Source organism: Anser anser, assembly GCF_964211835.1.
Source record: "Anser anser genome assembly, chromosome: 11".
In the NCBI taxonomy this organism is placed as follows: Eukaryota; Metazoa; Chordata; class Aves; order Anseriformes; family Anatidae; genus Anser; species Anser anser.
In genome coordinates this window covers 5,685,706-5,701,669 of record NC_139732.1, presented here as the reverse complement: position 1 = coordinate 5,701,669, position 15,964 = coordinate 5,685,706, and the positions used below count along the sequence as shown (strand labels likewise).

The following is a 15,964-nucleotide window of genomic DNA, read 5'->3' as shown; positions in this document are numbered from 1 at the left end:
CAGTTTATCCACAAAGCTATTTTTTATTTTAAATATTTACAATCCTGTAGAATACATGGACTGTAGCATTTGATAAAGTTTTGTGAAGAAGATAAATTAATGACAGGATATGTCACTCAGCCTAAGCAGAGGGCCTTCAAATTGCTACGGTTAGGCTTATGCAATCGCCAGATCACTGGGTATCTTCATGTTCCTACCATAAAGAACAAATTATTTTTGCTAAATACGACATTTCTTTTACATTAGGCAAAATTAATGTTCCACATTTTTTATTGAATATCTGCCTCCCCTGGAGATCTGGAAGTTTTTTTGGAATGACCTGCCTCTGCAGCCTAGATTGATTTGTGGAAAGGGATGGCTTGTCAATAAAAGGAGGGGAAGATACTTTTTAAACCTGTCATTGGGCATTTCTATGCATTCTCTGGTATTTGAACTGTGTGTCCTTTCTGACAAAAAGGCTATTGCCTGCTGTGAAATAGATCAATGGGTGATATTGTGCAGTGATTGCTATTTGTTTAAGAGAAATCTCCCCAACTGACCCACTTCCTGTAATGCATAAAAAATAAATGACAGAAGTAATATTTTTGTTCTTGTTTCACTTTCATTCATCTTATTTGATCAGCACTGAACAAAACTGACATCTCATCAAACCCTAAAGTGTATTTCTGCACTGGGTTCATCAGAGGGTGGCATTTAAAACACAGACATTGCAGGAACAAATGTATTTGCCAGCTCTGTCCATCGATGTAAACCTGACCTTTATCCTGTAGATTTATTGACACTGTGCTGCTTTATATCATATTTCATTACTATGTGGAAAGCCTGGAAAGTCCTTCCTGTAAAACCACTCTTGATTCTCATTTGCAAATTTTTGCATCTACACTACATTCATCTCAGTAACAAGAAAATAATGTGTCTTCATTTTATGTAAAACAAGATGATTTAATTACATGCTTAAAAATAGCCCCACATTTATCAGTTGTACCAGTCCATAAGGGTATCATGGAAGGAGAACAGCATCACCAAGCAGTATTTTTCTATAGTCTCTTTCACCTCTCTCCAGACACAATATATTGATGATACTTGTTCTAGGAAAGAAGAATCTAATTCTAAAGGTCTTTTAATTAGGTTTTACACGTTCAAAATACTCAAACGTCATGTACAAAACGTGATCTAGGCTCAAATGCTACATTGCTTAAAGAATAATGGGTTTGCCTTCCTGTTATGCAGTATGCTCCTACTTTATTCCTACAGTCACCTAGGAGATATGTAAGCCTTCTATACACAGGATACTCTAAAACTTCTTCTGATTGATAAATAACCATTTTAACTATAGATAACAGCTCTGTGACTAAATATTTTGTTCTGTGTGGGGAAATTTTCATGAGAACAAATAAAAATTAACAAAGCTAAATCTGATCATGCTGAAACAACACATTTTCCTAACTAATTGGCTAAATAATGGTTTGCATTTCTGCAGTATGTTCTTTTCCTAAATCCCCTGGAAGCTTTCCAACAAGCCAGAACATTGAAGCACCATGCTGGTGAGCCCTATGTGAATCACATCTGTGTCGTTGTTTTCAGCCTTCTAGGCTTGAACATATTGAAACAGTCAATGATTGGCAGTAAAGCAAATAGGCTATTTTCCTTAAAGAAAGAAAAATCTATTACTCTTGTGCTGGATTCTCAAATCCTAATATTTACCCTTGTCTAAATAACGTGTAATTGAGCACTAACATAAACCATCCCCAGATTTCCCTCAAAACCCTTGTTTCCTTTCTTAAAATAGAAGTGGAAAGCAAATGAAAATCATCCTTTCATTCGTGCATTAATTGAGGATGAAAGATTAGAGCTAAGTCCTTGAAGTCAAGGGAAAGACATAGGGCAGGTGGCAGGAAAGAGGGGGAGGGGGATTTTCCATTTGTCTGCTGAGTGTCTGAATCTACACAGGCATCTGTATCCGAGGTACTGCCTAGGATCTCACTACAGTCAATGAATGGCAAGAAACAGACATCTCTAGAGGATAATTTATCTGACATATATTAAACCTCTTCCTTTGAGATGTGCTAAACCGATGCATCCCAAATGTAAGGATTTCATGAGCTTCAGGTGAAGCCCAAGATCATGTACACTAATTTTAGTGAAGCTTTGACTTTGCATTCTTTCCTGTTAAATGAATTTTGGAGATTTAAAACAGAGCTTTTCCAAGTGCAAATTGTAAGTAATATCAAAAGCAGGAAGGTGCAGATTTGTGACACATAAAGTAAATTCCCCATTCACTGAGTTCCTCTGAAGACATGGGGATGAATTTCAGCATATATAATTAAGAGGTCCTGATATTATTCCCCTTCATTAACATTGACAGTGCTTTCTAATTTTGCAAGTATTACTGGAAGCAGCAGAAAAGAAGTTACCTTCAGAACTAAGATCAATTAATAACATTTAACTGATTTTATGGAAAGAAAATATAAATGATAGTTCCAGTAGATAATGCAGCGCCCCTTCTAGCTGGAACAAAATAGAAGTGTCTCCAGTTTTATGAAAATGTATTTAATGGATAGAAATGGTTAGCTTTAAACCACTCTTGGATTTTTTAGTTGTTTTTCTTGAGATTTTTTGTACCCTAAAAAGTGGATTTTATTTTGCTGTAAATGCTGCTATGCTGTTTTGGAAATCCAGAATAGTTTTTTTTTTAAAAACATTGTAGTAGATATGACAAGTAAAACTCCTTTGGAACATTTTCATTCCTTTCACAACTGCTGTTGGTCTGTCATGTTCAGTATCATTTTCCTCGCTTTCAAGAATGTAAGGATAATAAATACCGCTCATTCCAAAATATTCTAGCTACTCATTGTTTATGCACTGCACGTCAGATATGTTTCTTCCTGAAATGCTGATCCAGATAAATTACTTTTATTATTGTTATTATTATTATCCTAACAGTAATGAATGAAGTTTTTAAAACTAAGACTCCCATAATACTTCATTAAAATTGAAGAATAGTATCTTACAGTAGGCAGTGACTCCTGGATGATGTTCTCTGGACCTAATTAGACCGCCTCATCTATAAAGCAGCAACTCAACTGATGAACAAAAGTCAGCATAGAGGAGATAAATTAGATGACCTGACTACTTATCTTCAGACTTGTTTGAATCTTCCTTTTGGCCTTTTATAGACTAGAAAGGAAGTGCTAGAAGTGCAGGCTATAAAACGTGCTTACAGCCAAAAAGATACAGAGGAGGAGATGGGAGGAAGGAAGTTGACCGCATTAGCTGATCAGTGAAAGAGGGAAAACAGATACATCATTTCATAGTTCAGATACCCACCCCATCAGAAAACTAACTAAATAGATGGTTATACAGCAGTCATACACACATAAATGGAATATGATTTGCAAAAATAGTTCTACATCATCTATATTCTCTATTTACAAAAATAAGTCTTTGAACCCTTCTGTTTAATTTACTGACAATCATTAAAGGTTTACTGATTGTCACACATTTTATGAGTAATTTTGAAACCATTGTTTACGTGAAATTCTTATAGATGCTCTGCCAATCAGACATGTATATGGCCACATTCTCTTCACACAGAGTTTATTAAATAGCAACATTAATTCAAATGATAATGAGACTGCCAGCTGGGACTAGCTGGGGTACCCCTGAAATTGATGCTTTCCTTGTGTTATACTGCCCTGAGATCACTATCCATGTGTCTACTGAAGAAAACCCAGTAAGCCTATAGAAGCGATTCACATTAGTTTGTCTAAGGATGTACAAAAGTATGAGCTACTTTTAGTGAACATAATGTTCAAATTCTTTGCCTGTACAAATCATTCTTACTTAGTTAAATATGCAGCTTCTTAGAATACGCTTCTGGTAGAAATGTACAATTGTTTTCTGGTAAATGTTCCATTTTTAGCATTAGAGTACCCAGTATTTCAGGCTGATGTCTAAGACCATTTTTAAAGTGTATCTTAAAGAAAAAGACACTGTAACTCGTGTTTTGTCTCCCGTATGGCTTTTTGTACCTACAGGGAGGGTTTTTTAACTACTTTATTGCACTGTCCAAAAACATACCTGGCAAACAGCAAACAGTGATTGAATCCCCAGCTGCTTTTGAGTAATAAAATAAGTAAATAAATAAATAAATAAATAAATAAATGTGGACTGTGGTTAGACTCAGGTGAAGACCAACTGAAATTGTGTTTATTTTTAGAAACTTTGTTGTCTTCATGGTACTTCAATTCCGGTTAGTGGCTGTGAAAATCATTTAAAAATCACCAGTAATTTTGTCAAGACAAAGACCAGTCAGAATTGAAAGGATATGTATTTTGCAGACCACCTTGGACAGAGACTTATTTTTACTGCCAGGATGACAATATTTTTTTGCATCAGCTACACGTTGATGAAGAGAAAACTGGATTTGACAACGGTAACATTAATATAAACTTTAATCAGTCAGCTTTAATCCCACGTATTTAAGACTGCAGTATCTATTTGTGTGCCATATTGCTTTACTGGACATAACACATTCAAGCTATACTCTGTGAACAGCCTAGCAATGATTCCTTGCTTTGGGATCAAGAGTCAAACATTTGCAGATGCTATTTTATGTCTTGGCTCAGTTAACTGGGAAGGGTTGTGAGAAGCAGTTTTTATGCAGTCCTGATAAATTGTCTGACTAAGCGCACTTTTTGTACTGCCTGCAGATGTTTACCTGACTCATAGATTCATGAAATTTGACAGGGATGACTCTGAGATCGCTGTGTATACACTTGATGTATGCAAATACAATTAATTTATTAAATATAAACCATGCCAGGACAGTAATTACTAGATCATTTTATGTTTCCAGATATAATTCCAGTAATATCTATGTGACTCCTTCAGATTACTTTTTTTTCTAAATATTCTGTGCCATTGTGTTCTTTTCTCTAAAAAGGTAAAGCTTCAGTGGTTTCCTTAACTCTTTCTTGTGATTGCAACAGTTATGATTATATAATCAAAGTAATAATATAGAAGTAACATACAGTAATAAAATAAAAGAGATGAAATGGGTCCCACTGAAATAATGGCAAAGCTTCTGTTTACTGCTATAGGTTAAAATTTTACTATCCCTGATTCATTTCAGGAGTGAAGAACTCACACCAAAACACTGACCAAACAATTATTTTATCTCTGATAGGAACAGAAATCTTCAATGAAACTTGAAACAGAACTAAATAAAAAAACCTAAGCACTACCAGTAGCTAGTTTAAGGTAACAGACATTTACAGAAGTATCTTCAAGTTCACTATTTGCATCTGTTAAAATGTATAGACCTGTTTTATTTTGCATCCTCTTGGTCTTTCATTTCTTCCCTTCTCTCCCTGCTTTATTATTCACCAACATTTCACCATGACCACTTGCTTCTGTCAATACCCTGCCTCTTCCAGGGCCGGCTCTAATTAAAATATCCTCCTGAGAGCAGATTCCTGTTCTTCTCAGGTGCAGAACTCTGATATGCCTACCAGCAGTATTTGGTAACTATCTGATGGGCCTTATTATCTGAACTTCCCCTTTAATAGCCCACTGCAGTATTTTTCTGTATTTTCTTTCTGTACATGTGTATACTTCAGGAGATAACCCTATAAGAATGCTTCAGCCTCTTCTGATTTTTTTGCCATAGGATTGTCATTAGCTGTACTACAGTAACAGCACTGCAACTTTCCTCAGTTTCCTCCAGTCCCCATGTGAGGTTTAGGGAGCTGAAAGGTAGCCATCTGCTAGAAACACAGCTTGTAGGAACTAAGATGTAGAAAGGGCTTTCTGAGGCGCTGAAACCTTTTGTTACCTGCCATTGGCATAAATCAATTTTAGCTAGTTAGGGCAATGAAGTATGTTTATAAGTCAGTACTGGCCTGAACCAGAGCTGAACTCATGATAGCTAATGAATACAGTTACAATTTTTAATGGTGGGTATCATGTTCAGTATTAATAACTACATGGATAGAGAACACATGCAACAGAAAGTATCACTAATCATGATCAAATACATGTTCAGAATCAAAAACTAATCAGCTGATTGGCAGACAGGATGTTACTTGTTCAGCTTTATTAAAATAACTTTGTTAGTCTTATTTATTACTAGTCTGTACTTTGACAGTATGATGATATTCCATTTCATAACAAAAAATGCAACAGGACATTTCAGGAGTAAAATAGGAGTATTTAGAATTAAAATTTAAGAAGCTATGGGAAAAAGCAAAATACATCTTCAGCAGAGCTTATACATGATGATCAGGCTTTTGTGCTAGTTAAAACATTATCTAACAGTGTTTCAGAAAGGTATACAAATTCCATTTATCTGAATGTTTAGTTGTGTGATCTTGGAGAAATATTTGCTGGTAGCTCTGATCCATTTTCTTGGTTCATAGGCAAGCAGCATTTTTTTGCTGTCTTGTTCACTGTTTGAATAATTCCTCAGTTGTAGGTGTTCACCATGGAGCATACATACACATGCAGACAACAGTACCACAAAGCGTCAAAGATAAAAGCAACCTTTTTAACACAAGAATGTTTGCAATCTAATATAGTTTTGTTCACTTACCTTGACACAACCGAATTTTCTTTTGTGGAAAATCTGCAGTTCCAAGACAGACAACAATATTGATAACTAGAAAGGTGAACAAGAAAAAAGAATCAGTGATGGTAGGAAACAATTATACCCTCAACAAAGGGTTGTATATGTGCTGTAAACAACTGCAGCACATCTCAGAGAAAACCATCTCAGTATGCTACTAGGAGATGAGGTGGATCTGGTCCCCCAGTCGACACTGGATCAAGCAGAAATAAGTAAGCAGTTAAGAGGGTGTTTAACCTTCAGAGCAGGACAAATTTTACATTTTGGATGATTCAAAGTCCCCAGTCTGATCCAACTGTTGTAACACAGGTCAACTGAAAGGATCAAATCAATTAAAAAATCCACTTTAGCTCAAGAATTAAAGAAAAAATAATGCATATTTAATTCCTCTTATGTTTTGCAGATACATTATAAAATGTTTTATTAAGATATATTCATCCACTAAAAAAATGCTGTACCCCTGCACCTTGTACTTCAAAATAGGGATTTTTAAGCATTTTTTTTTCTGTGTCTAAGCTAAGGGATCAATGATAAGCATCTTCAAGTGTCTGAAGGACATAAATGCCAAAAATAGGAAAAAATATTTAATGTGGCCCATGGGGCAGGAATAATGGGATGAAACTGAGCAAAGGCTGAACTTGGTAAGGTAATGCTAATAATTTGATGTACCTGCCCATGGAATAATATTCTAAGGGAGTTCCTTGAAACCATGTCATCTAAGGTACTTTAAAATGGATAAAACACTTGGAAATTTGCTGAAAAAAACTTTGACACAGGAACGCACAAGAAAACAATGCCAGCAAATCTTGCTTTTTTATAACTATTTTTTTTCTATGAATTCTACTTCTATTTGCTGGGAAATGATCTTCTTATACCTTGTTTTTGCATTGTTTTCCTACCACTACCATCCTCTCTTCAATTTCATTTTGACATTTTTCACTGCATTGGAACACACCAGAGTTACATAGTTTTCGGGAGGAAGAGTTAAAATGTATGTGTATCCAAACTCAAGCTCAGCCTGTTTGTTAATTAATTCAGGACAACTGAGCAGGATGAATAGCTTATGCATAACATTTATTTATTTCGCTAAGTATCCTATTCACCCGACTTCAGCTAATTGGTTTTGTCCTGCTCAACTGGATGGATTTAAACAGAAGGAGGCTGTCACAGGGAAAGGAATCCATGAACGTAACTTATGGCAAAAGCAAGATAAGTTTCTAAGAGGAAACAAGAAGAAAGCTCTTGATCTGGAAATACTTGCTTTTGCCACCAAAAATCTACTCTTCTCTCTCTGTCTTCCTCCAGATGCTAATATGTACCATTACTAATGTTGTATTAAAATGTTCTTAAAAACCTGAAAAACAGCATTACCTCTAAACAGCTAGTAATATCCTAACAAATAAAAAGCCTGGCAATGTTTTGCACAACTGACACTAACACTGTAATCACAAGCAATACTATCAGTAAACAACATCATAGCTAGAGAGAGAGAAAATGAATATCACTATTACATGTACTGATAGTAATAAAAAAATCAAACATAATTGAAAGAAAAGAGTGAGTTTTTCAGAGGAAAACACAAGGAAGCTTGAAGAACACATTCTCATGGTCCTAACTTTCTTGTATTCCTTAGCCAATGAAAAAAGATTTTTCACATTTTAGCCAGGTCTGAGATCTCCACTTTGGGTTACATATCCTTATTTATATTTACATGAGTGACACACTTGGGTATACCCAGGCTGTGTTTTACCATTTTAAGTTCAATTTACAATGACCTCTTCTAAAAATACACATAAAGTATGCAAATATAAGCAGATTTTTGTCCAAAAGAAAAAAACAAAAACCTCATTAAAAAAGAAAGATCTGCATGACCAGATTTTAAAATAGTGTTTTACATGCAGGTGCGTTCATATCATAAACTTAAATTAATGGCATTAAACTGCACAGCCACATGTGCAAAGTGCATATTTCTACATGGAAATGGCTGTGCACAAATTTAGAAGTATTCAGGCACAGTTGTAATAGATCAGTGTCCTTTTTTCAATTGTACAATGTGGGACATGGAACTATGTTATGTTTAATATGTATTTTGAAAGACACAGATCACCATGCTTAGTGAAATTAAATGGTAAAATATGGCAAGCCTGAATTATTGTCCCTGTTTTCATGTCTGAATCGCCTGATTCTTACCTAAGCAAAGGCAAATTATACAGAAGAAAGCACAGGCTAGAACCTTTCTTTGCAATGGTTAATGACAAAAACAGTAAAATATATCAGAAAAGGTTTGTTTTTGTTTTTCAGTATAAAAAGCTGAAATATTACGGATTGAATATAAAAGGTAGAAAAAATATGTGTAGGAAGAACAAAAGCATAGAAAGATTCAATGTCTTATTTACTCAAGGGCATATGGTAGGTCAGCATCAAAGAAAACAACATGAAAGTACCATGTGCAAGCAGTTGTATATCTATTTCTCTGCATCCCAAACCAGCTGTATGCATCTAAAAATTCTACTGCAAAGGCTATGAAGTTTAAACAAGATAATATGTCACATCTCTCTGGGATACGTTAGCTTTGGTTCATACCTTTCTGACACGCTACTTACTGACACTTACTGGTCTGGAAAGGCACTCAACAGAGGCCCACGACTGCTTTGAGATGGCAAACAGCCCTGCATCTAAGCATACAGATACTCATTAAAGATGGTAACTCAGGGAGGGAGAAGCCTGCTGTAGTTGGAAGAACAAGTTAATCTGCTGTTGGGATTAGCTGTGATCACCATAAGAAAGATAAAGCCCACTCAAGTGCCGTGAAGAGTCTGGCATCTCCCCTGCAAGAGGCACCTGACTGGTCAGGAGCAGACTGTGTCCTGCTTGGAGGGTTACCCACCAAGGGCCACATTCTCACTGCTCAGCTCAGAAGAAAGTTGTGCTGACCCAGGACTCTCTGCTCAGCAAAAATTATTCATGATTGCTGTCCAGCAAAGTGGAATGTCCAATATACTAGCAAAGATGATGAGAAAGGTAAAGTTTACATTTAAATAAAGAAATCACTAAACAGGGATTTTTAAGCTATTTAACTATTTCAGGGAAAGATGTTGATTTCCCATTAGAAGAGTGATTGTAGTCATAATTACAAGGCTACTGAAAGTGCCTCTGACCCCTCAGGAATAAACTAACCTGTATAAGCAACATTTTATCAGTATTTTGGAGGTTGATGTACAGCATGTGTTTCTCTTTCTAAAGCACATAGTTTAATAGACTATAATAATAATAATAATAAAATAATAATAATAAACTAAAAGAAAAGCTAATGGAAAAGAACACATGGCATGTTACTAAATCAGAACAGGGGATTGTCTACTGCCATGATCTTTGATTAAGCATCAACAAGGAAAAGCAGCTTTTTAGTGACCAGGGATAAAGATTAAAACACATGTAAGCAAGCAAAAGAAGTCAAAGTCCAACAAAAACACATATTGACCAATTCCAGTCAAACAGTTAAACACAAATGGTATAGGGAAGCAACAGTATGAAAACCAAAATTTCTAAGAGCTGGATTACTTCATCAGTTTTTAGGCAAGCCAAATTCCTACAGTCTTATGTAAATTTTACTAATACCGTAATAGAAAAAAGTATCCGCTGGACTTGAAAGAAGCTAACAAAAATCAAAACTACCGATGTCTAGAAAAGGAGCTCTCTAACGTTAGACTCATTAAAAATAAATAAATAAAGTGAATAAAATGATCACAATCCATTCTTTGAATTCCCTTGACAAACCTACAATTGAGTGAACACAATTCATTAAAACCTAATTACCAAAAAATCAATAGCTCAATTTAGCCCAAACCAAAACTCATTGTAATGCACTGAACATTTGAAAACTCAGGTCTTTATGAACAGGGCTTAAGTGACATTGTATATTATATCGTAGAGTGTCTCTGTACAGCAATTAGCACGGGCTGCCTGACTTAACTCAGAACGGATCTTACTATAAGTAGCTCTAGTAATAGTGCATCTGTAAACACCCACTCTAAAGGATACAACGAAAAAAGAAACAATTCTAGTAAACGATAGTCTATAAATCCAATTTCAAAGAAAAATCAACTATCCATAATCCAAAATACATATGCTTCATAATTCGCTACTGTTATTGCTGTCTGAGAATCTGAACAGCCACATTTTGCTTGTAGTTATATAGCTGTAAATCCACTGATATCTCTGACAATGATTAAAAATAAAATAAATAAAAATAAAAAAGTATATTCTGGCCTATAAACACTATTTTTCAAGAAAATCAGACAATTGACTCAGAGCAATAATAATTAGCTTTTCTAGGAATTACTTCAAAATTTAAATGTGGTAATATTTCAAAAACATTCCAATTGTCCTAAAACTACCACTATAGCAATGTTAACTAAACACAATTGAATAGTACATGAGGATGTTTTTCTATTACAAATGCCTCTAGAGGGCTCTGAAATCATATACTCTTGCCTCTCCATCTACCATAATGTTTGGGTATGATTTTAATCCACACGATCCTCTCTCAGATTAAAAGAATTGATGCATTATTTGAAGCCACATAATTACCTGTATACACTTGCTTACTCATCAATATTTTGCATAGACAGGTATATTCTCCGGTCAGTCAACCTTATTTCAATTAATCATGACCGCTCCAATTGATGTTTCCCACCTACTGACAGCACAGCAACTGAGAACTGCCAGCTAATTTCCCTGTTTTGCTTGTGTCTTTTGTTTTCTTTACTAAAATCTTTTGGAATTGCAATGCCTTAGTCCCCAATTCATTCTGCAGTTTTCCCCCCAGAAAACATATATATTCCAGTCATCAAACAATTCAATTCACTTCTGTAGTTGTGATCTGCTCCTGAATACAGAGAACAACACAGATTTGTGGATCCCCTCAGCTTTTAAAGACTAAAAGGTAATCACTACCTGGGATTATACTCTGGCATCATGTGGGTCTACATACAGCAAATCCACAGTAGACAGCATTGTTTCAGCCACAGCATTCTCCTCCATTCAATAATGCAATGACAATTTTTGTTTTACTAGCAGGAGATACAAACATGAAACAACTAATCAGAGGTTGGTCCTTCAAGCAGCAGGTGTCTGTTCTGCCAATGCACTTCAGCAGTGAATTGAAAACGAGAGTTGGTTTAGGAAGCAGCACAATGTTCACCATCTAATTCTGTAGGGGAAGAGTAAATTCCCAAAATATAAAGGATAAGAAATCTGTGTAATTAGAGAAAGGAAAGAGTTCATATAGAGGTGCTTTACAAGTGTATAAAACCCTGAGAAATGAAAACAAAACTGAAATTAGCTTACTTGTAGAGGTGAAAAGAAGAATGGTCTGTGACATTAATGAAGGACTCGGGAGACATGGGTTCAGTTTCAAAATGCAGCCTCATGACTCAGACGCCACAAAACAGAGAAGTTTATGCTAATGATGCTTTAAGGTTGTGCTGCTACTTGGTGCAATATGCAGCATGGACTATGCAGGATACAAGATCTGCCCCTTAAGCACTCCTCAGGCAATACCAGGCTTGTGTGGTGTTTCACCTGCATGTATGGACACTCTTGAGATACATGGCTTATTAACTCAGGCATAGTACTGTGCCACTGCAAATGTGCCAATCCCAATTCTCATATTAGCACAAGCTCTGCTATTTGGAGTATCTCTGTACTCTGCTGGCTGTATGCCTCAAATTTCTACAACTATTGAGGATGATAATGGTAACACTTCTTTACATTGCAAAGATGTTGCAAGAAGTAATAAACACACTACAATATGACATGCTTGGGTAATACACATTGAGACCATGCAATGAGACAAAATGGTAATTGAAATAAAGGAGGTAAATCTTTAGAGTTTTCACAATTTCCTTTAGAGTAATATATCTCAGGGCCACATCAATAACTCTCACCTGCCTCACACTGTCTTGTTGTTGTTTTTTTTAAGGATCCTGAGATTTTCCTGACACAATCAAAGTTATTCAGCTCACACACTGTACCCTATTCTATTTGATCTATATCAGTGGAAGTAAACAAGAAACAAGAAGGTGGCACCATACTGCGGGGGCTGGGTGGAGCATGCATAGACCTTGCATATTTTGGCCCATGCATGCAGTCATACCTGTAGAGGCTGTACCAGTTGTCTGACATTTATGTACATTTCTATTAAATTTTACTAACCTAAGTGATGACACAAACAACTAAACAAAATCCCAAAGTGCCAGACTGTCACCAATGCAACAAAATCTTTTAAAAAGCTTTTGCTAGTTTGTATCTTAAGTATGCTTCATTATCCAGTTAGAGCGGAGAGCTTAAATAACCTCTAATAAGGAGCAATGAGGATTTAAAAATGATGCATGGTGACAACGTGTTAAAAAGGTAACAAAACATTCCTGCTCTAGCCATAATTGCAATGAAAATAGCATATAAACTAATAAGCTAAAACATTTGGAGGAGAGGACTTACAAGGGCAGGGATAACAAAAACAGTATTAAAGGAGAACTCAGTAATGTCACTTAGACTTCGCAGAAGGTCAAATCCTTCAGTAATGCCAGATAAGTACTTACGGACAGTTTTCATAGCTATATACAGGCTACAACAGTAGAAACACAGCGTTATGCTTTGAGTTAGGAGATATATTTCAGTGGGACACCATGACTATTCAAAGAGGTGTTATAATAAGCCAAATCTGAGTTTGGTAGCAAGGTTAGAAATGCTTTGCAAATACCTAGACAAAAGTAAATTGAGAAAAATGTCTCCTCCTCACGTAGTTCCATAGGTGATTAATTTTCATAGAATCATAGAAACATTTAGGTTGGAAAGACCTCTAATATCATCTGGTCCAACCTTAATTTTGATGTATTTTGATTTTTGTCTGAATTACACTAACATTGAGCTGAAGGACTGATGCTGTCCTTGGGTTAACTTTCAAGTTCACATATGCCAGCACAATTTCATTTGAACTACTCTCACAGGATTTTTGGTGTTCTCATCAGCTTTTTGCTACCTTGGGTGCCATCTGACCTGCATACAGAAAACAGGCCTGCATTTATCCTTCCAGTCTGGACCAAAATGTTGCATCTTCTAGATGAAAGCTGAAATTCAAGAGCATTTTAAGGAGTCAGATTACAGTTTCTCCTTTATTCTTGGAAATCTTTATTCAGTATGTATGAAAGCCCTACACATTTTCTCTAATAACACAAAAGAACAAACACATGAGAACACAAGAACATAAGCCATAAATAGGTCTAGAGGCAGCAGAAATACTGATGACAGCATGTATACAGCCTCTCCACCCTCACTGTCTCACACAGAACAAAGGGTGTGCTACTCTGGGCAGCAGAATGAGAAAGCCACAGTCTTCTCAGCTATTATTCAGGCACGCAAAAATATGGCTTTTCTCTCAGTTATGTTTGTGTAATTCCCACTGAACTGACTTTCAGTCAGGTATGGGAGCAGGACACATTACTGGGGTACAAAGAGTCACCCAAGAAAACAGATGCATATTAATTTATTTTGGTGGACAATGAACACTGATCTGTCTTTGGAGAAAGTAAGTTGTATGGTTAAGTTGCTAGCTGCAAGGAGACTGGTTCCCTGGCTAAACCTCTCTAAAATCAACACCCAAGGAACAATTTCTGTTTGGGTGTTACAGTTGTTTGGCTGAGACTCTGGAAACAAAATTGTCTGTGTGTTGCCCAACCATTTAAGAACCTCTGAAGGTATATTATGTGAAGTATATGAAGCCTATAAATACTACTCAGTTTGCTTCACAAGGTTCTCTTCCTGTCTACAAAATCCCACGTATACTGCAATTTGGCACAAACTGGACTCTAATGAGTAATTAAAAACATAATGTAAAGGACATTTTTTGTCTCGATCTATTATTTCAAACATGAAGTAAGCCTTTGTATTTATCCATGCCTACCATCTCTCAGCCCAGATACAAACCTCATATGACAACTTTAATTTGTAAGTAAAAAAAAAGGTGTTCCTCCTCCACCTTGCCTTTGAAATTCTTGTAGAGAATTAGCAAACGATGTACAATGGAGTAAGTCTAGAACAATTTTTATGATACAAAGTTAGCTGGAAAAGAGAGAAGTAAAGTAAGGTGCAGAAGCCATCTAATTAAGCTTCAAAACATTCCTAGGGAAGAGTGCTCTAATGCTCCAATACAAAGCTTTCCGTTATTGTAAATGAAAATGGAAATGGATCTTGGCTCTGTGGCTATTAATTATTCTCATTTCACAAGTGGGAAAGTAGAGAGAAGAACCAAAACCAGACAGCCCATGCACCCACAGACCAAGAGCCTAAGAAGTATCAGCGACCTCCCAAGTCAAAACAAAATTCATACAAACTACATTTTGACTTCAATACTTACACTGCAAAATTAATCAGAGAAAACAATGGAATCAAAATCAAATAACTGAAACTAACCAGGCAGAATTTAATGAAAAAGCTAATTAGGTTTTGTGAGCTATTCATATTCCCAAAATATATAAATATAGCTATAGACACTAGATATTTATTATATATTTATATACAACTCAAAGCTGGAGCGTAAGTAGAGTGCTTGAAGAAAAAAAATCAGCAGTTCCTTTGAGTTTCTTCTTTGATAAAACAATAAACTCCTCAATCTATCAGGAAGGCTTTGCTTGGTCTTAAAAAGAGTTTTTAAATTTCAAGGTTACATTGCAGAGGCTACAAAAGTCTGTTTTAACTTGAACATAATTTATTATTTTTGAACAAAACATTAATAAAAAGCCTATTTAGAGACAATCTGATGTTCTTAAATGACTTATTACAGAATAAAAGTTAATAGTGCAAATAGGATTTCAGCCCAGAGCATATCCTTAAAGAATGATTCAAATGATAAGCCACAGAATATAGCAGAAAAAATCACTCATGTTGCCAAAGGGACCTTGGTAAGAATATGCTTCTCCCAAGCAATCTTTTAGAAGATGACACTGGCCACAAGGGACTTCAGCAGAGAACATTTTTGGCTCAGAGAATGTATCTGGCCATGGCTGCACCACTAAAACAGCCAATGCCAGCTCCTCTGCATTGCTTCATTGCACTGATCAAGTTATTTAGAATATCCAGCAGCTGGCTGGATAGCCAGAGGCCGTTGGGAGTTTATAAGTACCAGTATATAAGTGCACAGCCTTCCATGGCACATAGTAAACACAGACACTGAAAATGAAGAAATGGAAGCTGATAAGTTCAAAGGATGCTACTGGAACCAGGCCTATATTACAACGTTGTATTTTTTTTCCCAAATCTGAGGAATTTACAAGATTAGGA

At 35.8% G+C, this 15,964-nt stretch overlaps 1 protein-coding gene across 19 annotated transcripts in view; it reads right to left on the bottom strand.

The window, feature by feature from the left end:
• Positions 1–15,964, bottom strand: part of LOC310905657 (uncharacterized protein) — a 251,501-nt gene that overhangs the window by 80,658 nt on the left and 154,879 nt on the right. For 17 of the 19 annotated variants that reach the window (XR_014589193.1, XR_014589194.1, XR_014589195.1 and 14 more), the window contains one exon: positions 6,593–6,658. The exons of the other annotated variants lie outside the window; for them this stretch is intronic. Coding sequence is in view for 6 of the 17 variants with exons in the window: in XM_083852263.1 (XP_083708389.1) it covers positions 6,593–6,658 (66 nt within the window). In the remaining 11 variants the exon portion in view is untranslated. The remainder of the gene's footprint in view (positions 1–6,592; positions 6,659–15,964) is intronic. 19 annotated transcript variants of the gene reach the window in all.